Genomic DNA, 26,736 nt, shown 5'->3' on the forward strand with positions numbered 1-26,736 from the left:
AAATTGCTTAAAAGAAAATGGCAAAGGCAGTTATAAGAATTATACCTTAACTTTTTTACTAAAAATAATTTTTCATACAGAATATTTTAATCTATATCTATATTTTATCTATATTTTGATCTATTTTTTCTCCTCCACCTCCTTTCTCATCCAACTCCATGTCTTCTTTCTCTTTTTCTTTAGAAAACAGACCAATTTAAAAAAAAAAAGAAGTAAAATAAAACAAAGTAAACAGACTAATGGGGTGGGATACAAGACACACTCTGCAGCATACACATAAAACCCATAAAAACACCAAATCAGAACCATAATGAGTAAGCCAAAGACAAATAAGTTTATAAACAAATAAAAGCATTCTGCGATAAAGAGTCTCTAAAACCCCGCTGAGTTCATTCTGTGTTGTCCATCTACTGCTAGGCATGGGGCTTCCCTTAAGTCTGGTCTGTATACGCACTGAGACTCTATTGGAGATGTGTAATTTGTCCTGAGCAAGGACTTATCAGTTGGAGATAGCTTCTGTGTTAGAGACGAGGGTTGTATCTACTGTTCTTCTCAGCACTGAGGCCCCATCAACAGGCTTGAACCTGTGGCAGGCCTGTGCCTACTGCCACAGTCTCTGCGAGTCCATGTGTCTGTCAGGCCTGTCTGGAAGATCCTGTTCCCTTGGCATTGCCCTCTGGCTCTGACTTGTGCTGCCTCCTTGTCTGTATCCCTGAGGGAGCTGTCCCATTTAGAGCTGAAGGTTCCAAGGCCTCTCACTGCACACTGCCCAGCCATGGGTCTCAGTGTTGGTCCCTGTCTCCTGTCGGAGGAAGCCTCTCTGAGTGAAGCACAGGGCTGATTCTCAGACAGCTCTTATGCTCCTTTACAGGGAAAAGGAATAGAAGATGTTTTTAGAAACCGACTTCTCAAAAAAAACCAAAAAACAAAAAACTGACCTTTCTTTAATTTGAGATATAGGAAATTTCTAAATCATGATTATGCTTAAAATTTAATTTATAATTTTTTTAGAAATTAAATCATATTATCTGTAGATAGTGTAATTGCATTCCCACCTCCCAACATTGTCAGTATCTTACCAATCCAATAAGTGAATTTTTTCATTAACTCTCTTCTTGCTTAAACTTTGCTTCTGTTTTTAGTTCTTTTGTTTTATTATAGAGAGAGTTTATCCCAATACATTCAGGATCTGAAATACAAGATTATATATTAAGTAAGAACCTAGTAGTGCTTTTGTCTCTGGCACTAGATCCAGTTAATAACTAAATCTAAAAAGCAAATAATGCTTTCATGAGCATTGTAGCTAATCCTACATAGATAAACGTTCTGTATGTCTTGGTCTTCTGATGGGAAAGATAGTGTGCATGGGTGGGGGTGGGGGTGTATGTATGGAGGTCAGAGGAAAATTCTACGTGGGTTCTAGGGATTGAATTCAGGTCCCCAGGTTTGTGCAGCAAGTGCCTTTACCCATAAGCTCTCAGTGCCCAACAGTCCATAGTTAAATAGTCACGGAACTACCATAAAGAAGCCGACACTTGCCGGCTTTAGAGTTTCACATAAGAAAGACAGCGTTATGTAGAAAATGTCATCTCCAAACAAGATCCAAGGCGTGTGTGTGTGTGTGTGTGTGTGTGTGTGTGTGTGTGTGTGTGTGTGTGTGACAGCCTCGATGTATTATAATAGGCTGTCCTCAGACTCAGCAATCCTTCTCCCTCCACCTTCTAAGTGCTGGGATTATGTATGTAGGGATTAAGTATATAGCCCCGTATGAATTTAGTTTTAGTATTTGAGAAGAAATAGAACAGATCAGTTAAGAGTGGCATAGACTGGGAGGAAACACACACCTGAGTCACAAATCTCATAAACTCCTCTCAGTCTTCTAATGTAACAGTGTCTTCAAAATCAGGTTGTGATGTAATGTATTTGAATATGAATAATTTATCCCTCAAATGGTGGCTACTTTATTTTTATTTTGTATGTATAATGTTTTGTCTAGTGTGCATGTCTGCTCCATATATATGCGGCATGCCTTGGAGCTGGAGTTTCAAACGATTATGAGCCATGATGTGGGTGCTAAGAATCAAACCCAGGTCCTCTGGAACAGCCCGGAGTTACCAAGCCAACTCTCCATCCCTCAAATACAGTTTTTACTAATTAAAAGGGGAAAAAACAGTGGGAGGATTATAGGTAATTTATTTCTCTGATGGGGTAAAAATTACTACTTCTCAACATGAATAACTTGTCATTTTATTTTGTATGTTTTGCGGATAAATGTTTTACCTGTGTGTGTATATGTCTGTGCACCATGTGTGTGCATTACCCCTGGAGACCAGAAGAGGGCATCAAATTCTGTGGAATTCTAGTTACAGACAGTTGCATGTCCTCGTGGGTTCTGGAAATTATCTGGAAGAGCAGTCAGGGATCATATCCACTGAACCATATCTCTGGCCCCAAAAATTACTTTTTAGCAAGTCAATCAATATGTAAATATGAATATATTTTATAACAACTACTCATTCATACATATTTGACATGTTTGTCATAATTATCATCATCATACATGAAAAGTCATAAAGGTAATAGAAAAACTATCTAATTAATGCTCACATTTAAATATCACTAATTATGCCAAAAACACATTAAACAATCTTTGTATCTCCAACATTCAGTCAAGATTTGTATTTTCATTGATGGTTATATTATTAGTAACAATTCTACTAGTGTAAGTTTCAGTTAACCTAGAAAGAAAAACTTGTGGACTAACTGTACTATAAAATGTCAGTGTTTTAAATGTATCTATTCCATTGTGGTTTCATTCAGGCAAAACTTGTGGCAATACTATGAGTGATAATCAGTTCTGCACATCTTATCAGGTGTCATGTGTTGTCAGGGTATCCCACTACTGCTGCTGGTGAGTTCAGTCTTTGATGAAGGAGGTGGACATCAGATCTCTCCATTATGAAAATAAAGTGCTCCTGCTTTAGTTACTGCATTCTATAGGTCTTGTGAATGTTTTCTTCCCAACAGAGTTCCTCAGGAGTGTCAGAATCCATTTGTAGCTTTCCTCAATTTTCCTAGTGAGAATATAAAATGCCACTTTTCCAAAGTAACCATTCCCTCCCACTTTAGGACTGAGCACAGTTAGAGTCCATGAAGGGAGGGGAACATGGCAGGCAGGTATGGTACTGGAACAGTAGTTGAGAGCACACATCTTGAAGCACAAGGCAGAAAGACAGAGATGTGGGGCGGCAGGCTGTGAAAAGTACCCTGATTCCTGGTCAAGACTGGTCGAATCCCCAGGGAACCCTAAGGGACAGCAGGAACATTCCCAGTCTCCCAGCAGATCAGGCCCCTCTCAAGTAGCTACAGCCCCCACAGCCCCCTGTGGAGAGGTTTGAGACAGATCAGTCACGTAGGGCAACACCCCAAGCCCCTCCTCCACAGGTGAGGACATGACCACAGGACACTTAGGCTCAAGACAGATCATTTGCAGACACCCCCAAATATGTAGATGAGGTGTTCCCAAGCTCTCAGGCCAAGCCAATAGGAAGTACCTGCTTTCATCCTGAAACTGTAGTTAAGAATCCTATTCAGAAGGATTAAAGGTGTGTAAGAATTACTCTATCATCTGAGAGCTTCTGTCATAAGAGCTGTAACACTGCTGCTTGGCTGCTTGGGGAAGAGATTTACTCTCCCAAAGTCACAGCCAGAAGCTCTCCTGCACCCCACTAGCTAGTCAGTTCCCTGCTGGCTCAGTCCGCCTGTCATACCAGCACAGCAGCAGGAGGCAGAGCAGCACTAGCAGCAGAGGCAGCAGAAAGATGTTCCCTCTCTCTGCCTGAGTTCCCTCCCCTTCACCTGAACCCATGCACCTAGCCAGACCAGAGATCTCTGTGGAAAGCCTCAAACACGGAGGCCCACAGAGAGACACTGGGAATGACATGGACATTTGGAACCTCAAAGCCCGCCTCCCGTGTCACGCCTCCTCCAACAAGGCCACACCTCCTAATACTTCACAAAAAGTTCCATCAACTGGAAACCAAGTTTCCAAACATGTGAGTCTGTGGGAGCCATTCTCATTTGTCACCACAGCTACCAACTGCAAATATAAGTTGCTCTGATGATGGTTCAGAGACGCTTGGTTCTGAGTAGAATGATAAGTCATTAGAATTGCTGTAATACTATGTCCATTGAGCACTGTGACGGTAGTAGATTTTCTCCAGAGCCTATGGTCTGTCTAGGTTCTTAGTCTGATAATGGTGCCAGGTATGGGTATATTTTTGTGACGAGAACCTTGCATCCTACCAGAGAGCAGTCAGTTGCCCCCAGGATGTTTGTGCCACTGTTGCAGCAGTGTGTGTGTCTGCCAGGAGAGTCAGTGTAGCCCGGTCTTCACAGCTTGACATGACTGATGGTCACAGATCTCTTCTGGCAGCTCCTTATCATCTTACAGAACTATGAAAACTTGTTGCTAAGAAGGGAGCTTCCAGGTCAGTACCAGCTTTATTTCATCATGTTATATGACACAACTATGTGGTGTCTTCAGCAATTGTGGCTTGCCATAGATTCTGGAGGGTAACCAGGAGTAGTGGCAACCATCTGTAAAGTTAGAGGTTTAGGGGACTTTGCTAGGCAGCAGCTCCAAAGGAAGTGACTAGTTCCAGCACTGGGCTTCCTGTGGGCTATACTGGGATAGCTGGTAGGGTCATGCTGAAATAACTCTCTCTCTGTCTCTCTGTCTCTCTCTCTCTGTCTCTCTCTCTCTCTCTGTCTCTCTCTCTCTCTCTCTCTCTCTCTCTGTGTGTGTGTGTGTGTGTGTGTGTGTGTGTGTACACGCACGCATGTGCATGCTCCTATAAGCTTGTACAGTAACAGGTTTACATATGTATTGTTTGGAAAGTCTTTGGTGTTAAAGCCCTTTCCCACCCTTTCTCCTGTATCTTACACCACATTTCCAAATTCCAGTATACCTCCTCCTGTTCCATTACCTTCCTTTAGCCCTTTATAACAGTGTATTCTCTCTCCTTTTCCTTGAAAAGCCTTCCCTCAAGGCCCCTTAGTGGTTTTCTGACCTCTATGGATATTCCAAATTACACAAACATATCTAAGTTTCCAAGCTACCATCCAAAGATAAGAGAAAATGTGACGTTTGTCTTTCTGGGGCACAGCTCTCAGCTCAATTGTTTCAAGCTTCATCCACTTACTTGAAATGCTCAATTTTGTTTTTCTTAATAGCTGAATGGTATTCCATTGTGTAAATATACCATATGTTTAGTCTGTTTCAATTTCCTGACTGTTGTGAGAAAAACAGCAGTAGACGTGGATGAGCAGATGTCTCTCACAGGAGATGGGATACTGTGGGTATATCCCCAGGGAAGATTAACTGGATTATATGGTAGACTTATAAGAACCCTCCGCACGATTTCCATCCTGAATAATCAGTTCACTCTCTCACCAGCAGCAAATGAGTGTTCTCTTCCCACACATTTTTCCTCTCTTCTTCCTCCTCCTCTTCCTCCTCTTCTTCCCCTCCCCCTCCTCCCCATTCTGTCTTCCCCTCTTCTTCCTCTCCCCCTCTTCTTCCTCTCCCCCTCCCCCTCTCTCTCCTACTCCTCCTCTTCCTCCCCCTCCTCCTCCTCCTTTTCCTCTTTTGCCTCATTCTGACATTGGTGAGATGAAGTCTCAAAGAAGTTTTAACTTGCAATTCCCTGATGCCTAAGGACATTAAACACTTTTAAGAGTTTCTCAGTAGTTTGTATTTCATATTTTGAAAACTTAGTTCTGTGCTACATTTTTATTGGGTTTTCTTTCTTTCTTTCTTTCTTTCTTTCTTTCTTCCTTTCTTTAGTTCATTTTATATTTTAAATACTAACCCTCTGTGTTGTTGGTAAAGATTTTTACAAGTTCTGTAAGTGCCTCTCTAATGGAGAAATGTTATCCTTGGCCACATAGAAATTTTGATCCCATGAGGTCCTGCTCATTAGTTGTTGGTTGTGATTCCTGAGCTGACAGGGACCTACCTGTTCAGAAAACCCTTGTGCCACTGAGCTCAAGCATAGTTCCTACTTTCTCTTCTCTCAGAGCCAGGGCTTTGGGCCTTTTGTAGTTGTCTATGAATGATTTTTTTTTTCAGTTTACATGGAGAATTACATTGGGATAGTAGTGATGATTACACAGCATCTGTAGATGACTTCCTGAAGGATGGCCATTTTCACAACAGAAACCCTATCATCCTGTCACTCCGTGAGCATGGACGAACCGTCCGTCTTCTGAGGTCTTCTTCAGTTTCTCCTGTTGTCTTGAAGTGTCCACTGTGCAAATCTTTTACTTCTCTGGTTAGACTTTGTCCATGTTTTGCTGCTGCCGGTTGTTGTTCAGGCTGTGCTGAATGTGTTGTTCCCTTGATCTCTTTCCTGCTGTTTGCCCTTTGTATATATAAAGACTACTGACTTTTGTGTGCTGATTTTGCCTTCTCATATATTGCTGAAACGGTCTATCAGTTGTAGACATTTTCTGGTACCATCTTTAGGATCGTTTACATATAGAACGAGGTCATCTACAATAAAGATACTTCAACCTTTCATTCAGCTGCTCCAAATAAGACTCGGGACTGTCAGACATGATTGGAGAGAGTTGCGCCTGTCCTTTAGTCTGTAGCATGGACCACTTGGCCTCTGAGTGTGTCCTTGCTTGTGATGCCCAAGGTTCGTTCTCTCCTGCCCCACAGAGCTTTTATTTTTTAAAAAACAGTTCTAATGCTACAAATGGATAATGAAATTCAGAAACTACATTCTAGGACTCAGCTCATTCACTTTGAAATAAAAAAGCCTTGTTTAGAAGAGGTTTCCCCATAAAATATTTTTAAAAAAATATATAGCTAGGCCTAATGCAAAGGACAAAAAAGAAGAAATTTCCTTATACCTGGGAGTGCCCACAGCACAGTTACCTGTGTTCGTCTAAATCAGATGCCTTCATTTTTAATAATTATCTGATGCATTAGAATATACTATATTTGTATAGATTATGAAGAATAGAATATATTAAATTCATACAGTTTGTGACATATAGAATATATTATATTGGTATAGATTATATTATATAGAATATATTATATTGGTATAGATTATGAAGAATATAATATATCAGTACAGATTGTATAATATAGAATATATTAATTATATTGGTATAGATTATGAAGTATAGATCATTTTTTTCAAAATGTCCAGCTAGTTATCTGACACCACAAATTAACACAATCTCTTCATTCTCATATACTAATAAACACTTGGCTCTTTTTAAAAATATTTTAAACATTCCTGTTGGTCTATATGTCACCTCAAGTCCGTGATGTTCTGCATTTAGGTGAAGAGACCTAAATATCCCTTATGAGTTTTGTTTTATTTCTGTTTGGTTAATTTTTCAGAAAGTAAAACTGGTTTTTAGATAATATAATTTTTTAAGCTAAAACTAACATACTGACATAGTAGTTCAGAGCATGATATAAAATTCAGGATATAAAGCTACTCTCTCTTACATGTTCAGTTTAGATGGCAATAGAGCTATGGTGATATGCTGTTTCCATGAGCAATGTCAGAGGAGACGTGACAATGTAAGAAATGTAAAACAAGACAGAGAGAGCAGTTGATGCTTCTGAGAGGCAGTTACCTTGAAGAAATGTTCTGTGACCAGTGTAACACTCTACCTTCAATTCTGCCCACGATAATATGTGCATTTAAAAGACTTCAGTTAAAATGGACATTTCTCTCCCCGGTGTTAGACAAACTGATCCAAAATTCATATGGATCATGAAAGAATTAGAAATCTTGATGGGGAAGAAAGAAAGAGAAAACAGAAGAAATAAACATAGCAAAGCACCAGTCTGTCCCTGACAAGGCTGGTGGTGGGTTTCAGGGGTCAGGACTCACCTCACATGTGAGGCTCTGGCTTGACGTTCTGCATACATGTGCTTCTTCATGTGTGTTGTACATTACAGAAGCACTTGCAGCTTTATACATACAACCTTTAATAAACACTCCCTATCTTCTAAAGCTATTCTACTGGAACATAGTGGGTTTTATTTCATTTTTAATAGGCAAGTGTCTTAGTTAGGGTTTCTACTGCTGTGAGGAGACACCATGACCAAGGCAACTCTTACAAAGGACAACAGTTCATTGGGCCTGGACTTACAGTTCAGAGGTTCAGTCCATTATCATCATGATGGGAAGCATGGCAGCAGGCAGACAGACATAGTGCTGGAGTGGTAGCTGAGAGTCCTACATCTGGATCAGCAGGCTGCATAGAGAAAGAGTAACACTGGGCCTGACTTGAGCTTCTGAAACCTCAAAGCAGTGACACACTTCCTCCAACAAGACCACACCCACTCCAACAAGACCACACCTCCTCCAACAAGGCCACACCCACTCCAACAAGGCCACACCCACTCCAACAAGGCCACACCTTCTAATAATACCACTCCCTATGAACCTGTAGGGGCCTTTTTTATTCAAACCATCACAGCAGGTAACCAAACCATAATTCATTTATTTTCAATCTACTGTGCCTCCTATGTTGTTTGGTGGAAATCTGCTGGCGGAATTTCTTTCTCTAAGGAAAGGTCAATGATGTTTTTAGGCCTTCAAATAATTACTTGAGGCTCACTTACACAGTGGGAGTAATTTACCTTGCTCTGGTTCTTCTAACTTAAATGTTACTACTATCCAATAAAATTCCTTCAAAGAAACATCTGGAATAGTAGTGTTTGACTAAGTATCTAGATACCATGGCTTAGCCAAATTGACAGGTAAGGTCGTGGGGTTTTCAGTTGTTGAATGCTGATAAATGTAAAGTCAAATTGAAATGTAGACTTCTAACGTAAAATCTACTTAGAAAAGGATGGTGACAGTTTCTTTGTATCTTTTTATCTTCTGCCTCTCCACAAACATGCACTACTGTCTTTTCAAACTGTTATTTCTATATGCAATTGAAATGTAAAGCTAAGCTAATTTCTGTAATCCCTTTCTAAAATTTCTCTTTTGGGGTCTGAGAAGTGGGGGCTCACTGGTTAGAGAACTTGCCATGTAATCCCCAAGGACTCTAGTTCAGATGTTCAGTACCCAAGCTTATGCCACATGGGCATGACATGATCCTGACAGTGACCTCTGAACCCAAGCAGTGGAGATGAGATCATAGAGCAAGCTAGCTTAGTTGTTGATAGTCTGTAAACTCTGGCTTTAAGTGAAAGACCCTACTCGATATAAGATAGCAAGCAATGGAAGAAAATACCAGATGTCAACATCTGGCCTTACACACAGGCACACCCATATGCATGCACACTCATGTGCACTCACAAGAAAATGTAGTTTTTAACATTTTCTACTCTTGGAATTGAAAGCTGAAATCCAGAAGGTTTATTTTTTTCTCTCACTGTAATTCTTTTGCAAACTCTAATGAGGTAAATGAGGGAAAGTTTTGTTTTTATCATTTTAAATTACATTGTATTTCTGACCAAACAAGATCACTGTCATTGGAAAGCAAATGGGCCTTGCCAAACTCTTCCCATTCATTGCAGCTACAAGTTCACAAGAACCGAAATTGTTTAAATATTTTATGACTTTTCATTTGTCTTTTTTTTTTTTTACTCAGAAGTAAGGTTAATCTGTGAATGAATGCCTTTTCCTCAGAGTTACAGACTTTGCATGTAAGGAAGAGACCTGCTTCGTTTGCTGTACATTTTTTTCAGTACAGACCATTGCTGTTTTATTATTTAGTTTATCTTGTATCTGATTCCCAAATAGCCACTCAATAAGTATTAGCCTTGGTTGGATGAAGGCCATAGAGTGCTTCTATGCAGACAGTGGGCACTGAGAGTAGGGGAGGGGCTGCTTTCACAGTGCTCGAGGCTTGTGTATACCTGGGATTTTCTGAGTGGTTGGGGCTGCACCAGTGTTTAATTCTACTTGTAGAGGACTAATGCAGTCATACTCAGTTTCCTCCGGGCTGGGATTGGTGCCGCATATCACCATAGCAAGCTCTAAAAAGAAGCAAAGCTTTACTCGTAAATGTATGATGGACGCTTCATCATCAAGATTATTTGAAAGTGATATGAAGCTATAGTTTTTCCTTAATCTCATTTCATCCATTTACTTTAAGGAGTTTAATAAGTACTTACATGGTATTTATGTACACAACCTTATGCTCAAGCCGGGAATTTTGCTAATTGCTAGTAGACTTTATGGTTCTCATCCCCAAGGTCTGTCTGACAGCCACTAGCATTATTTGAACCAAACCATTCTAGTTGACTGTTAGTTAGTAATGTACAGCCCACATGTTAGTTGGTCATGTACAGACATTAGAGAGCAAACGAGACCAGCACCTGTGTTCACTCTGAGCCGAGCTTTGAACTAGGGTCTTACAGAGCAGATGCAGATGGTGTGTTCTTTACAGGCAACTTAGCACAAAGACGTGCAGTAAAGAACACAAGGATCAAAGGATAAGTGCACGTGTGATTAGAGAAAGTATCTCAAGATTGGCCCTCATTCCAAAGAGGAGAGTCAGAGCTCACTTTCTGCCATTGGCTGGTGACTGAATATAGAAGGTATCCCGTAGGATACACTGGAGAGAAGTTCAAATGGATTCATTTTTTTCCTTTGAGAGAATAAGGGAGCATGGTTCTTTCACAACCTCAGTGGTGCTGCATTGTAAACCCAATGACCTCAGAAATAACCCTTTTCAGGCAGAATTAGGACTTTGGTGCTGAGAGGAGGCTCCGGGTACTCCTGAGCCGTCTCTACATGCCCCCTGAGTGGGAAAACTGGCCGAGTGAACCTTAACCTGGGAATCTTAGCTGAGCTCACCAGCTGTTCCTGACCCAGCCATCTGAAGAGCACTTCTTTCTTATGAACTCTGTGAGGCATGTCATGTTGACATAATGTTTTCAAAATAAAATGGGCATAATAACCAAATATGGTTCTTTCCCTTCTACAGCATTTATCAGCATAGAAAGAAGACCTTTTATGCGTCCAGTGGATCCGCCACCAATGGTAAGGCAGTGTGTGTGTGTGTGTGTGTGTGTGTGTGTGTGTGTCTGTCTGTCTGTCTGTCTGTCTGTCTGTCTCTCTCTCTCTCTCTCTCTCTCTCTCTGTTGTTAAAAACTAGTAAGAAACTGCAGCATAGTACTAGTTAATGACATAAAATGCCTTGTTGAACTCTTTTAACTTCTCTTTTCCAAAGTTATAGCCTTACAAGAAAATCAACTTCCTGTCTTCCAATTAAACATTGAAACAATTAAAATTTTTGCTAAAACATAGGAAAATAAGATGTAATTTCTTATAGCCCTTATTTATTTTTAACCTAAAATAATTTATACTTTTAATAATGTAAGTATATGATATAATATTTGCACTTAAAATGAGTTATTTTCTGGAATAGTGTTATTTAGAATGGATATTTTATAATAGTAAAAGATGTCCTTAATGCATCATTTCTCTTAAAGGTTATTTTGCTGTATTATTATGGAAGTGAATTTTTACCTTTTATCCCTTTTCTGCTAGTACTAGACAACGAAAAGCATTTGATTATAATATTTATTACAGTAACATACATAAAATGGTATTTCCTTTTAGTCTCTCAATGTGCTTATATGAAATATACTAAGTAACTAGTTTCCACTTGAGATTTTCATAAGGTTATGTAATCTATACATCTGTTTTCCCTTCAATGTTATCTTCTCATCCCTTATATAAGTCCCAAACTCTTCACATAACTCACCATTTTCTATTGTGAGAAACCATTTTAAATGAAATAGACAATATTGGATTGTATTTTGTTATTTTCTTAATAGTTATCTCCTAAAAAATTGACTCCAGGTTTTTTTTATTGGATTAGTTTAATGTATGAGTTAATGAGTTAAGTAAGGTATGGTATGTATAAGATGTTAGTCACCAATATAACCATAAAAAGTGTTCAACTGTAAGACTGCTCCAGCTTCCTTTAGAATTTATGCCAAGACTGTAGCCACAATGTTGTATACATTTTGTTCACTAGTAAAATTAGAAGCTTAATTTAGGAAAGTTGTTGTTTTAATGTATTTGAATAAAGTACTCAGCCCTTAGATTGTTTACATACTGTTATTTTAACCTTAAGAGCATTCCTATGGCACCGTGTTCTTATCTCTGTCAGAGCCTAATCCACATGAAATCAGGAGCAGTCATGGTATTCATGGTTACGGTAATCAGACCATGCCCCCAGAACACTCTGATGTTTTGATGCTGTTGCCTTGGGAGTCTTCTATCCTGGCTGGTCATGAAATGGTAGCTCTTAAGTATTCATACCATTTTTCCCCTCACATGTCTGGTCTGAATGTAAATTTCCCAAACCTGCAGCTTTCTTGTAGGTTTTCCGAAATAGGACCAGCTCCTAGTGCTCCTTTACTACAAATTAAAGGATGTTCTGCCTACTGTGGCAGCCCTTCCACCTGCTGATGGTGTTGTCACTTCCCCACAGGGTCACAGTTCTGTTTGTTACCTGATACCCTGGGGTCCTTGGGTCAGATTAGCTCTGATTTTCACAGAAATATAGTTCTGCATAGCTTTTGTCCTTGAGTTCTTAAGTTTAAGGGACAAACATGTTTGTGGAAATGAAGTAATCAGCCCTTTAAAATTATCAAGATGAAATATTTGTAAATCCAAATCTTACATTCTTCTGACCTGAAGCAAGCCCATGCATTAGGCTACTCTTTTGTGCCTAAATCAAAATAAAAAGAGATTGCCAGGAGTGACTGGTGCTGGGCCCCAAGTGACTTCCTGGCCTTGTCTGGAAGCCTCAATGCCATTATACCTACCTGTCACTCTCTCTCCTCCCTGTCACTCCTTGTGCCCAGGCAGTGCCTTGCAGAGGACTGGATGCCACTCTGCCGTTTACCCAGTGAGGCGGGTGAGGAGCGGGAGTTCTCAGGCGTCTGACCCAACAGGATGTGTTTCTCAGTTACTGTGTGCTGTGGGGAGATGCTGCTTATTTGCTTCAGTTGTTAAGTCACATAAGAAATACAGCAGCCGAAAATCAAAGCACCTCTGTCCTTCCCTCTGTCACCCAGCCCCTTCCAGTTCACTTACTCACTTTTCCATTTTCATTAGTTATGTGAACTCCCTTTTTGTGGGGCAGGGGTTGATTGTCTCTGGCATACATAGCACCCCATTTTTGTACTACCTTTAGGAGAAATTGAAGGCTATGCCTGAATAGATTGATGGCTTCCATCAAAGTGGCTCAGACCTCCCTTTTTACTTTGGGTGCTGACCTGGTGGTTGGCTTTAGAGCTCGGGTCTGACTCTGTGGCCTCACAGGCAGGCGAGTGCTCCACTGAGATGCACTCCCAGCCCGGAGTGCATCTTAATTAATTCTTAATTTTGTTCACACCTAAGAGGATGCTTCCAAGTTCTTTTTGCAAGAAACGAATAAACAGAATGGAGATGAATTACTTAAGTATGCATATGTAAACTGTCCCTCACTTGACTTGCATACTCACATTTTTGTTTGGGAGTATAACCTTTTCGCTTTTAAAGATGTGATAGAAAGTGGTCACTTCTGCCTCCCAGCAGTTAGCCCAATAATCTTGTATAACTAACCTGTTAGGCCTGCTTGTCCAGCATAGATTTGTACCTGGTATCCTAGGTCTGATGTGATGACTGACACTGACTGTAACTTTCTTCCTGTTGACTGTTCTGATGAGCACTAGTCCCGTGAACACTGTCCTGAAAGGCAGCGAGGCACAATTGGTTACATCAGTAGATTATATGAAAATAATTAGATTATGCCCTTTAGAGACTAGCCTCCCACCTGCTGAGAGCTGTGGCAGGTTGATGGTCAGCCTCAGGTCTTTCAGAGGTCTTTGTACTCTGAAAGAGGCAGGTGTAAAAGTTAAGAGTTAAGTCAGCAAAGGCATGAGTCCTTTATTTACCTTAAACGAAGGGCTTATTTGCAAATCAAAAAGAAACACCGCCCAGTAGAAGTAAATGTTCCTTGGGAACACAGTTAAAACATACTTGCTTTTTAATATGTTAGCATATGCTAGCATAGGGTTTTATATTTTGTGGCATTAACACATAGTAAGCTGTGCCAAATATGTACATGGCTCCTAGTGATTGGAGTTTTATTTTAATCTCAATAAAATGATAATGCAAAATGCAAATAATATTCGTTGACCTATTCTGATTAATGACTTGAATTTTTGCAAATTCTGTTTTTCAGATCTGTAACAATTACTAAAATGCATTGTTTGTAATTTGTTCAGCCATCCTATTACTGAAAACACATTTTCTTCTAACATACGGATTTGTGGAAGTTGATAAAAATTGCAACTTATATTTTCTAAGAAGTTTATATTCACACATCTGCCACAATGTGTTCAGACAGAGCAGTCTGACTCCTTAGGCTTCCACCCATTGCAAAATACTTACTATTTGCCAAAGTAGCCCTTTCATCAGGAGGATTTAAATTATCCTAGCTTGACTTGACATTTAAATGTTAGCTCCGCTATTGTTCTTACATTCATTCTTTAGCATTGGATTTTTATTAGCTTAACTGATTAATTTTTGTCATAACTTACTAGTAATAAACTATAATGTTTTAGACTTACTTTGTTACTCTTGAAATATTTGACATGTCAGGGTGTTGCTTGGCCTCAACACTAAATTTGTCCTTCAGTCTACTGGTTAACTCACACAAAGTCCATTTTATTGGGTCTGATTGGATTTTATGATCTCTCTTATTCTGCAACATTTTGAGTCATTGTTGCTATATTGTTATCATTCTTTAGCCCTTTATGTAGACAAAATTCCTACATATTATTTCACTGCACTTTGTGACTAATCCTTATATGTGTACATGTGTAAAATACAACTGCTTCACATGCAATGTGTTATTTCTAGGTAAAATAGGATTTAAGTGAAATGTCTTGATTCAAAGGGCACATGTTATCTTCTCCAAAGAATATCATTTTCCAGGAATTCATAGTATGAAAACTGAGGTGAACATGCCCCGCAAAACTCATAAACTAGGACCTGTGGCTGATCTCTTCCTGTAGGTAATTGCAGGGTGGAGAGGGAACATGGAAACTATAAGCTTTTATAACTTGCTGTAAAAGATCCTGTTTTCATTTATCAATGAAGTAGCAATTCAAAGCAGCTCTGCTAACATTTCCACTGAAAATCAAGTACACATGCAAAATAGGATGTCTTTTAAATCCATGGATGGCTGCTCATAATGACCATTCTCATTAAGTGTCCTCACTGTGAATTATAAAGCCCGTGTGAATATTCCCATTGTCACTTTGCTGATAGTTATGGTTTTCAAAGGTTTCCCTCCTCTTCGTGTTTTACTAAGTGTTTTTAGTCTATCAAACGTATTCTCAAATTTTCATGTCTTTGGAGCACTGTAAAGTAACAGTGGCATGAGCCTAATTGGTAAAGTATCAGCAGATACATGGTGTACATGGGAAAACAGCATGGCAAGCACTATTCAAATACCAACCGAAACCAAACAAGCATGTGATACATGTCTTCATAAACTAGGAACATGCCTTTGACTATTTCTTACACGCATAAGAAAGGTGACCTATATACGCTAAGTCAGTATAAGATGACCAGCCAGGCTCAGAGCAATCATGGAAGGAACCCCATGGCACCACGGCAGTGTGCACACAAGCAGAGTACAGACAGACCTGAATGCTGTTAAGAATCCCCAGGACTGAGTTAGAGTAAGTGCTAAACTGGATCTTACAAGAGGGACAGAATTTAATAAGTGATAGGACGTTCTAGACCAAGGCATCAGAGCAAGCAGAGATTACAGGAGGAAGTGCACACAGTCTGACGGAAGGAGAGTAGATGAGGTGGGAGATGAGGAAAGGGTGCGTTGGAAGTGAGTCTAAAGGTCTGGGTATTAGGTTAACAAATCATACTAAAACATTGAATTGAGAATAAATGATTGAGTGAATGCTCTTTTGAGAGGATTGCACTTAAAGCAGCTTTGAACTAAAAGCAGACAGCTGGGATAGGAAGGGTATGAGTGTAGAGAAACTTCAGTTCACAGCTGAGGTGGTACAGTCTGAAGGGACCATGGCAGGGAGACATAAGACTACAGACTTGTCATTTACCCTTACTGAATTTCATCTCTTTCATTTAATTGTTTTGCACCTAATAGTAGCTTGAAAGTCGGCTCTTTCCAGTCTCTGGAATTGGCATGTTTTACAGTGCTGCTCTCTGAATTCCCTGTTCAAAGCATTAGGAAGGTATGAAACAGTCAGTGGCAACTGCTTTGGTTTTGGGCAACTTAGGGTTTTCAGTCTTTTGTTTGAGGTTATTATTGAATGGTATTTGCAATTTTATTTTGTGTTTAACAAAGTTTTAACTGCATATATTTTAAAACATTATTTAGTAGTTAGTTAAAATTTATCTTTTGTGAAAAGCAAAATTAAATTTGATCTTTTTAAAGAAGTATCAAAATATTCTACAACAGAAATTAAACAATAGTAGATATGTTAGGTGATGAAAACATTCTTTTTTATTGGATATTTTGTATATTTGCATTTCAAATGTTATTCCCTTTCCCAATTTCCCCTCCTGAAACCCCCTATCCCACCCTCCCTCCCCCTGCTTCTATAAGGGTGCTCCCCCATCCACCTACCCACCCACTCCTGCCTTCACCCTCTGGCATTCCCCTAAACTGGGGCATCTAGCCTTCCAGGAACCAAGGGCCTCTCCTCCCATCGATGCCCAACAAGACCATCCTCTGCTACACAGGCAGGGCTGGAGCCATAGGTCCCTCCATGTGTAGTCTTTGGTTGGTGGTTTAGTCCCTGAGAGCTCTGAGGATCTGGTTGGTTGATAATGTTGTTCTTTCTATGGGTTGCAAACACCCTTCAGCTCCTTGAGTCATTTCTCTAACTTCTCCATTGGGGACCCCATGCTCAGTTCAATGGTTGGCTGCGAGCATCTGCTTCTGTATTTGTAAGGCTCTGGCAGAGCCTCTCAGGAGACAGCTATATCAGGCTCCTGTCAGCATGTACTTCTTGGCATCCAAAATAATGTCTGGGTTTGGTGTCTGTATATGGGATGTATCCCCAGGTGGGGCAGTCTCTGGATGATCTTTCCTTCAGTCTCTGCTACACACTTTGTCTTCATATTTCCTCCCTTCAGTATTTTGTTCCCCCTTCTAAAAAGGACTGAAGCATCTTTGGTCTTCTTCTTGAGCTTCATGAGGTCTGTGAATTGTATCTTGGGTATTCCTAGCTTTTGGAGCTAATATCCCTTATCAGTGAGTACACACCATGTGTGTTCTTTTGAGACTGGGTTACCTCACTCAGGATGATATTTTCTAGTTCCATTCATTTCCCTGAGAATATCATTGAGTCATGTTTTTAATAGCTGAGTAGTACTCCATTGTGTAGATGTAATACATTTTCTGTATTCTTTCCTCTGTTGAAGGACACCTGGGTTCTTTCTAGCTTCTGGCTACTATAAATAAGGCTGCCATGAACATAGTGGAGCATGTGTCTTTGTTATATGTTGGAGCATCTTTTGGGTAGATTCCCAGGAGTGGTATAGCTGGGTCTTCAGGTAGTGCAATGTGCAATTTTCTGAAGAACCACCACACTGATTTCCAGAATGGTTGTACCAGTCTGCACTCCCACCAACAATGGAAGAGTGTTCCTGTTTCACTACATCCTCTCCAGCATCTGTTGTCACCTGAGTTTTTAATCTTAACCATTCTGACTGGTGTGAGGTGGAATCTCAGGGTTGTTTTGATTTGCATTTCCCTGATGGCTAAGGATGTTGAACATTTCTTTAGGTGCTTTCCAGCCATTCGATATTCCTCAGCTGAGAATTCTTTGTTTAGCTCTGTACCCCATTTTTAATAGGGTTGTTTGGTTCTCTGGAGTCTAACTTCTTGAGTTCTTTGTATATATTAGATATTAGCCCTCTATCAGATATAGGATTGATAAAGATCTTTTCCCAATCTGTTGGTTGCCTTTTTATCCTATTGACAATGTCTTTTGCCTTATAGAAGCTTTGCAATTTTATGAAGTCCCATTTGTCAATTCTTGGCATAAGCCATTGGTGTTTTGTTCATGAAATTCTCCCCTGTGCTCATGTGTTCAAGATTCTTCCCCACTTTTTCTTTTATTAGTTTGAGTGTATCTGATTTTATAGGGAGGTCCTTGATCCACTTGGACTTGAGCTTTGTACAAAGATAAGAATGGATTGATTTACATTCTTCTACATGCTGACCTCCAGTTGAACCAGCACCATTTGTTGAAAATGCTGTCTTTTTTCCACTGGATGGTTTTAGCTCCTTTGTCAAATATCAAGTGCCCATAGGTGTGTGGGTTCATTTCTGGGTCTTCAATTCTATCCCATTGATCTATCTGCCTGTCTCTGTACTAATACCAAACAGTTTTTATCACGATTGCTCTGTGATACAGTTTGAGGTCAGGGATGATGATTCCCCCAGAAGTTCTTTTATTGTTGAGAATAGTTTTCACTATCCTGTGTTTTTTGTTATTCCAAATGAATTTGCAAATTGCTCTTTCCAACTCTATGAAGAATTGAGTTGGAGTTTTGATGGGGATTGCATTGAATCTGTAGATTGCTTTTGGCAAGATGGCCATTTTACTATGTTAATACTGCCAATCCATGAGCATGGGAGGTCTTACAATCTTCTGAGATCTTCTTCGATTTCTTTCTTCAGAGACTTGAAGTTCTTGTCATACAGATCCTTCACTTTCTTGTTTAGAGTCACACTGAGGTATTTTATGTTATTTGTGACTATTGTGAAGGGCCTTTATTCCCTAATTTCCTTCTCAGTCTGTTTATCCTTTGAGGAGAGGAAGGCTACCGATTTGAGTTAATTTTATACCCAGCCACATTGCTGAAGTTGTTTATCAGGTTTAGGAGTTCTATGGTGGAATTTTTGAGGCTACTTAAGTACACTATCATATCATCTGAAAATAGTGATATTTTGACTTCTTCCTTTCCAATTTGTATCCCTTTGACTTCCTTTTGTTGTCTGATTGCTCTGGCGAAGACTTCGAGTGTTATATTGAATAGGTAGAGGAAGAGTGGGCAGCCTTGTCTAGACCCTGATTTTAGTCAGATTGCTTCAACTTTCTCTTCATTTAGTTTGATGTTGGCTACTGGTTTGCTGTGTATTACTTTTACTATGTTTAGGTATGGACCTTGGACTCCTGATCTTTCCAAGACTTTTAACATGAAGGGGTGTTGAATTTTGTCAAATGCTTTCTCAGCATCTAATAAGATGATCATGTGTTTGGGATTGAATTTGTTCATATAGTGGATTATGTTGATGGATTTCTGTATATTGAACCATCCCTGCATCCCTGGGATAAAGCCTTCTTGATCATGATGGATGATCATTTTGATGTGTTTTTGGATTCAGTTTTGAGAATTTTATTGAGTATTTTTGCATCAAAAATGTTCTTTAGAAAGGAAAACTATTGCCTGGCAATTGTGGCACACACCTTTAACCCTAGCACTTGGGAAACAGAGGCAAGAGAATATGAGTTGGAGGCCAGACTGGTCTACATATCCAGTTCCAGTACAGCCTGGGCTACACAGAAAAACCCTGTCTTGAAGAAAGAAAAGAAAGGAAAGGAACACATTAACATGAAATATTTCTTATTTTAGGATAAATGATGTAATCAAAGGGTATCAAACTAGAGACAGACAGAGGACACAGCTTTAGTGATAAAACCTAGCATTTGTAAGACCCTGGGTTTGTTCCCCAGTCTTGGAAAATCAATAAATAAGGACTATCAAGTTAGTACTGAATTGTCTTCCACGACCAATGTTCAGACAGTTGGTTTCCTTTTTCCTTTTTCTTGTTGACAAATATGAGCTGACCAGGTACTGACTTGCTGGGTGCTCCTTACTCTTCCCTCCTCAGCCAGCAGCAGGGATGGCAGCATGGCTGTAAGGACACCACACCCTTTGGTAGATTCGCTGGATGCTTAGAGATGGTGATAAACTCCTTTTAAAAAAGCTTTTTCTGTGACTGTACTGGACATGAGAAAGCTTTCTGGTCACCATGCCTCTGACTGCTGATCCCTGAGTCCACAGGAGGTAGGCTTCTCTAGGGATGCCTGGGGGATTTAAAGCGTATTTTATGAATATGTAAATAAAGTATAATTATTTTCAGATATATTGTTGGAGTTAACAGATCCATATATAAGGCCATCTTTATAACTTAGAGGGTTCTACAAAAATATTTTACTTGAAATAATAGTCCTCTATGATTTGAACAGTTTTTGGAAAGTTGAATAGCAACATACTGGGTACTTTCTGTGTACCGTGCACTGTATAAGGCATTTCTTGTAAGTGATTTCATTTTTTCTATCATAATTCTATAAAATAAGGGTAATCTCATTAACATCATTTGCCAAGAAGAAACTTGAGGCAGTGTTTTAAGGTCATCTAGAAACACTTTAATTTAATGTATTAATGAGTTATGGCAGCCATTGTAAAGCCCATAACATTAACTCTAAAAGCAGAATCAACCGACATTAATAAATAACTAAAATCCTACTGCACAAGGCAGATTTTCTGGAAATCATGAATTATTGAGGTAACGACAGCAGTTAATCCTGTAAAATATTTGAAATTCTTTTTAAAGTCTGCTACATGATGTCTGTCATCTCTTCTGAACTGCATAACATCACTGTAATGTGTAATGCTTCTGAGGTAGTTGGAGAACCGTGGCAGCAGACTAGGTCACTGAGCACCATCACAAACACTGATCAGAGCTCTACTGGAGAAGGACCGTGAAGACCTTGACTTGGAGCATAGCCCAGTTCAAGCGCCTTCCTGGGAAGCTCCCTAAGAGAGCTGTTTTCTGAATAGTTGTAAAGCATTCTGTCAACCCACCAAGAAGCTTCAAGCAGATGGTAATCTTGAGATTAGTGGATATAATCTAGGTGACTTCCTAGGAACAGTGGCCTTGGGTTTTCAGTAGCTGAGGGGTGAGAGACACATCAGTCAGAGTAACCTGGATGTGAGAAGGGGATCTTGGGTTTGGGGGGAAGAATGGGGCCCAGAAGCTGTGGTTTTTCTAGTGCACAGGCAGTCACCTGTGACCTTGAGAAAGGAAATTACAGACACCTGCTGCCCTGCAGCCCTGCACCCACATGCCACAGACAGCTGTCTGAAGACGGTGGAGGGATGAGAGGTAGTTATGAGTGTCTCCAGGGAGGGAGCGGGGATAGGCCTCCTGCACTCTTCCTGGAGGTCTGTTTTGAAAGCTCACTAAAACATTTGCATCTAATACCTAAATGTGAATGATTCCACAGCTGGTATTCTGATCTCAACTATTGTTTTCATTTTACTCAAGAAAAAAAAAATTTCATCAATAACTAGTGTGTTGTCATTTGAGAACCTACAGAAAACAAAACTAAAAATAAGTGTTGCTCAATACTCCTGTCTTCTCTGGGGCCTTCCCATTCGCTCCAGTTTTCTATCCCAGTACTAAGACCAGTTCATTCCTACAAACAACCCTTGGTGATTATTAGGTTCCTGTAGTTCCTGGTGTCCCACACATGCTGCTTTCTCTATGATCCAGCCTCTCATACTTACTTCCTGGCCTGAAGCCAGGCTCCCCTCTCTGACATTCTTGTAATTTTAACAGTACTGTTGCTTGCTTATCATAGGCAACTTTACCTCCCATAACAATTATGAGTTATAGCTATAATTTTATAACAGCTCCATTTTGATAGGCTTCCATTGCATACATATTTAGTGTGTGTGTATGTATGCGTATGTATGTATATATGTGTGTGTATGTATGTGTATGTGTATGTATGTATGTGTGTATGTATGTGTATGTGTGTGTATGTATGTATGTGTGTATGTATGTGTATGTGTGTGTATGTATGTGTATGTGTATATGTATGTATATATGTATGTGTGTATGTATGTATGTGTATGTATGTATGAATGTATGTATGTCTCTGACTGAGCTGGCTGGCTTTCGAGGCTACCTTGGAGTAGCCAAGGAAGTGTTGTAAGTAAGGCAGGTTAATGCTTTAGGCAGGTGACTGTTGTCTTTTACCAGTATTTAGCAATGTTTACTAAATACATAATCCTCAAATTGTTACAAACTTTTATTTAGTTTTTAGAATTTTGGTTACTCTCCGCAGTTTGTGACAGTCTTCTTACTGTTTGACAAGAACACCCTGTTTTTTATTATTTCATGTCACCAGAAGCTCTTCCTTACTCCTTTATTTTGGAGGTGAGAGTCTTTCCTATCTCAACTGCTATTTCTTATTTTCTGTTCTGTCATTTAACATACTGTTCAGTAAGTTTGAGAGTCCCCCACTCAGGTGTCTACCTCCCTGTTTGTCATAATAAGAATTAGATGCCTACATTTTTTTCCTGTAAGATTATTCAATTTTTCTGCTATATCTTCTTCCCTGCTACATCAAATACTCACCTGTGTGTGCATGAACATATCTAGGAAAGTTTAGTCCTTTTGCTTTAGGGCTGTGGTAAGATAGGGCAAATGGAGAAAGTATTGTCCAAAAGGAGCTGCTCACCTCACTGCAGCTGGGAAGAGAGATTAGGAAAGAGGCCAGTATTCCATAATTCCTTTCGAGGAAAAGCCGCCATTGTGTTTCCCTTGTTAGAAGGTCCATGGCAGGGTAGTGTCAGAGACTGGGGCTGCCTTTGCACTCATGCTCCATTTACTCTCCATAGACTGCATCTGATGACTGTAACATTGGCCATTAGGTTGCAAAACATTGACTTGGAGTGGCACAGAAAATCATTGGATAGCTTTAGTCATCATGTAAAAGTAAACCTTCACATGTAAAGTGCTTTATTTTTGAAATCCAAAGTAAAATTCATTAGCTTCCATATACATTTGTGTTAGAGAATTCCCAAAAATGATAAACTCATGAGGGATTTCTCAGTGTTAATAATTATTAAGGACTTCTCTGCTGTAAAGATTGCACCCACAGAACAGAAGATTTTACAACTTGTATATAACCACAAATAAGGCCAAATCATTATCCAGGATATTAAAGGCTCTAATGTAGTTTTAAGTCTATAAATGTTGTTCTTTTGGAATAATTATTTGAAACATGTAGTAAAATTCTAAAGTTGAAAGAAATGTACCAGGAACTGTTCCTCACACTTATTTTAAAGTCATACAAACCAGATGTTTTATGATGTTCTTTACCTTGGGACTCTTCTTGATTCTAGTTTTATATTCTTTTGATTTACTCATGGTTGTTGTTTTATCTGAATGTAATTTAAACCAAATGCTTTCAAGCACTTCTTAGATAGAATGTTTCTGGTTTGTGTGTTCCAACACTGTAGAGCATGACAGCGACAGTGTTTGTCTCGTGGGAGACAATGTGCTTTGCACAGTTATTTGCTTCCTTGTCTCTGAGTCCTTATCTATTATTATCTAGATAAGATTAGATAAAAGTAGCAGGACCTGGATTACTCTTACAAATATTCTCAAGACTCTCTCATATACTATTCATATCAATAATTAGAAGAAGATCGGTAGATCGGTTCTGCCACACTGTTCTAGGAATTGGGTATATGTTTGTTCACTCTTCTTATGAAGGAAAATAGACTCCAGTGTCACTATGTGGGAAGGGGTCCTATAACACTTATTAATGGGTTCCTAGACAGCTCAAGATTTATCATTAAATTTTCTTTTCATATATTTTAACCTCTTACTTCTGTTTTAATAGCAAAGACACAGTATTCCCTAACTAGTACTAGAAAACAACTTTCTCAAAGTTTATTTAAGTTTAAGGTAAATACTAAAAAGTAGTTTAAGTTTCATCTTTTATTACTTAATTGGTACTAACCTGCCAGTAACCATTACAAGTACCTGTACACATTTGACTGAATGCCCATATGCCCATCCATAGGACAGAGGACCATCAGAGAGTGGCCAGCACAAATAGCAGGATTGGGAAACTTCACATTTTTGATAACCATAGTAGAACGGCATGGGTGGAATAATTAACACCATCATATCTTGGCTTTGAGGCAATTCAGCTGTAAAGCCGTCTCTTAAATTATTCTGACAAAACTTAAAAGTCGTCCTGGAAAGGGTCAGGATGAGCTTAGGTCACTGCATGGCACATGGTCCAGCTCACACTGAAGGGACACAAGAAAAACCAGCTCATTTGCAAAGCAAAACGCACATTCCATAGTTCTTGGGTGGGGGCTGCAGAGTTGGTAAGTAAAACAAACATTATTCTCTGGAAGTTCTCAAGGCCAGAGTGTGAGGTGAATCGATGAAGGAGAAGCATGGAGGGGTGGGAGAGGGACGTGTCGCACTGGTGATGTGTTGCACAGGCTTCAGGCTGGCAGAGCAGAGGGCTCCAGTGATTATGAAGCCAACTGAAGCCCTGTTTCTGGAGAGTGTGCTCATATGTAAGAATTTATTCTGCGTAGCTTGGCTTGCTGAATTGCCTGAGGACATTATGAGTACTGACTATTGACTTTGTTCTAGATAAAAGTACAGGAGCAGCCGAACTGCTGAACTTAGCTGTTCAGTGTTCCTACAAGGGTCGTTGAGACTCCTTTAGAGATCGCTATAATGATGTTTAATTTCCTGGAATATATTACAAAGAAAATTCTACCTAGTATCTTATAATAACCAGCCTAACTTAAAAAAATACAAAACTGTATCCAATAGTTACTGCTGTTAAGGCTGAAAAAAAAATGTATGTATCAATAAAGTTGAAGCCCCAGTTGAAGCAGTACACACCCATAATCCAAGGTTTGGGGGAATTCAAAGAATCAGTTCAAAGCCAACACGGGATACATAGTAAAACCCTGCCTCCAAGCCTCCAACCAGAGATGTAGCTCAGTGCTGGAGCTCTTGCAAAGCACGTGTAAGGCCCTGTGACTCCCCCAGTACTCATGCCTCTGTCAAAAGAAGGAAAGGAGAAAGGAGAGAGTCAAACAGAGCAAATGACAACCTAACTGAGTCCCCACCATTAGGGAGACTGAGGCAGAAGAATTACTTAGAAAAATTTGAGACCATTTGTTCCTGGGTAACATAGTAATACGTGGTCTTAACTAACAGACAGACAAATAGAAACAAAACTCCTGGCCCTTCACTCAAGTGTGCTCAATCAACTTGGCTCTGAGAAATAGACAAAACTCTGTTTCAGATATCCACAGTCCTCACTTAGGGTGGTACAGAAGGGTACCCATATAGATGTTCTGTCTTCCAGCATGATATTCAATTAATTGTATGGAATATTCAACACATTATTGTGAGTAGACTAATGTTAAATAATTGTCCAAGTGTAGGCTTAATATGAATTCTTAAAGTTCAGTATGTCAGGATAAGCCATGCTACCAGATAGATTGGGTATATTGAATACACTTTCCAATTAATGATAATTCAGTTTACAGGCCAAAGACCATCTGTATAAAGACAAAGTAGATTTTATGAAGCCTTTCATTTCCCAGACCTTAGATTACCAACCTAAACACACTAGCACATATCTGTAAACATGTGTTATAGAAAGATTCCATAACTACTCTTTCAGCTCAAGAACCAAATCTTGTTGCAGAAAACATACATGCAGGGGACATAAATACACAATGTCCTACAAAGATGCAGGGGGGGCACACACACACACACACACACACACACACACACACACACACACAGTGTCCTACATGCATGCATTGTGGTTACACACCAAGTGGAGTATTACAGGAGACAGTCATTGAGAGCCTTCCTAGCGGACTATTCACGTGGAGACCTGCCGGAACAAGAGAATGGGCCAGATACTGTTCACTGGGGAAAAACCTCTTGTTGGGATTTTGTCTATTGTCGTTTGGTTGGTTTTTGTTGTTGTTTTTACAGTTTTGCTTAAATACTCGGATAGTAAAATCTTGTAGCTGGAAAGGTCATGATTTATTTCTAATTTACTACCAAATTCAACCAAAGAGTCCGTGGTTTCAAATGAGAAACTATGAGCATTTTAGATATGAACACATCCTTGAATACCACACCAACAGCTTCTCCTGAGCCACATCCTTTCTGTCATGGCCTGCCAGCATGAGGAAGAGTCTAACCAAAGATCAGACTCCATTACTGGAATATAGACTGTTGATGTGACAGGCACTCCATTGCCTTGCTGTGCAACAAGTCTGTGCCTCAACGTCAACACTACCATGGTGGCATGTCCCAAGAACGGCCCATTGCTTTAGGGCATTGACCCTCAACCTTCCTAACACTGTGACCCTTGAACACAGGTCATCATGTCGTGGGGACCCCCAACCATAAAACTGTCTTTGTTGCTACTTCGTAATGATATGACGTGCTGCACTGGATATTCATTCAGTAACCAGTGGGCTCTACCATTAGAGGTGTAGTGGGCAATCTCACGCCAGGTCCTGTCTCTCAAGAGACTCTTTCATTGATGGATGCTTATAAAAACTTAGTAAAAGCTAATATCTGTTATTAATATATCTACTATCAGTTATTGATATATTAATATCAGTCATTGATATATTAATAATATATTACCGGTATGTGTTAATGTAGCACATAGTATCAGTTTGTGAACGCTAATTGTGAGTGGTCCACACGATGACATAAACCTGTGAGACTTTGTAAATGATACATGTGCCTAAGACTGAGTCCCTGCTGTCCTTCTGAAGACCACACATGGCCACTGTAGTCCTG

At 39.7% G+C, this 26,736-nt stretch overlaps 1 protein-coding gene across 9 annotated transcripts in view; it reads left to right on the forward strand.

Moving 5' to 3' along the window:
• Window positions 1-26,736, forward strand: part of Ahi1 (Abelson helper integration site 1) — a 130,362-nt gene that overhangs the window by 73,214 nt on the left and 30,412 nt on the right. For all 9 annotated transcript variants that reach the window (XR_015625042.1, XR_015625028.1, XR_015625034.1 and 6 more), the window contains 1 exon segment: window positions 10,984-11,039. Coding sequence is in view for 4 of the 9 variants with exons in the window: in XM_087559570.1 (XP_087415696.1) it covers window positions 10,984-11,039 (56 nt within the window). In the remaining 5 variants the exon portion in view is untranslated.

The sequence above is a fragment of the Rattus norvegicus genome, chromosome 1, assembly GCF_021556685.1.
Source record: "Rattus norvegicus strain SHRSP/BbbUtx chromosome 1, alternate assembly SHRSP_T2T, whole genome shotgun sequence".
Taxonomy (NCBI): Eukaryota; Metazoa; Chordata; class Mammalia; order Rodentia; family Muridae; genus Rattus; species Rattus norvegicus.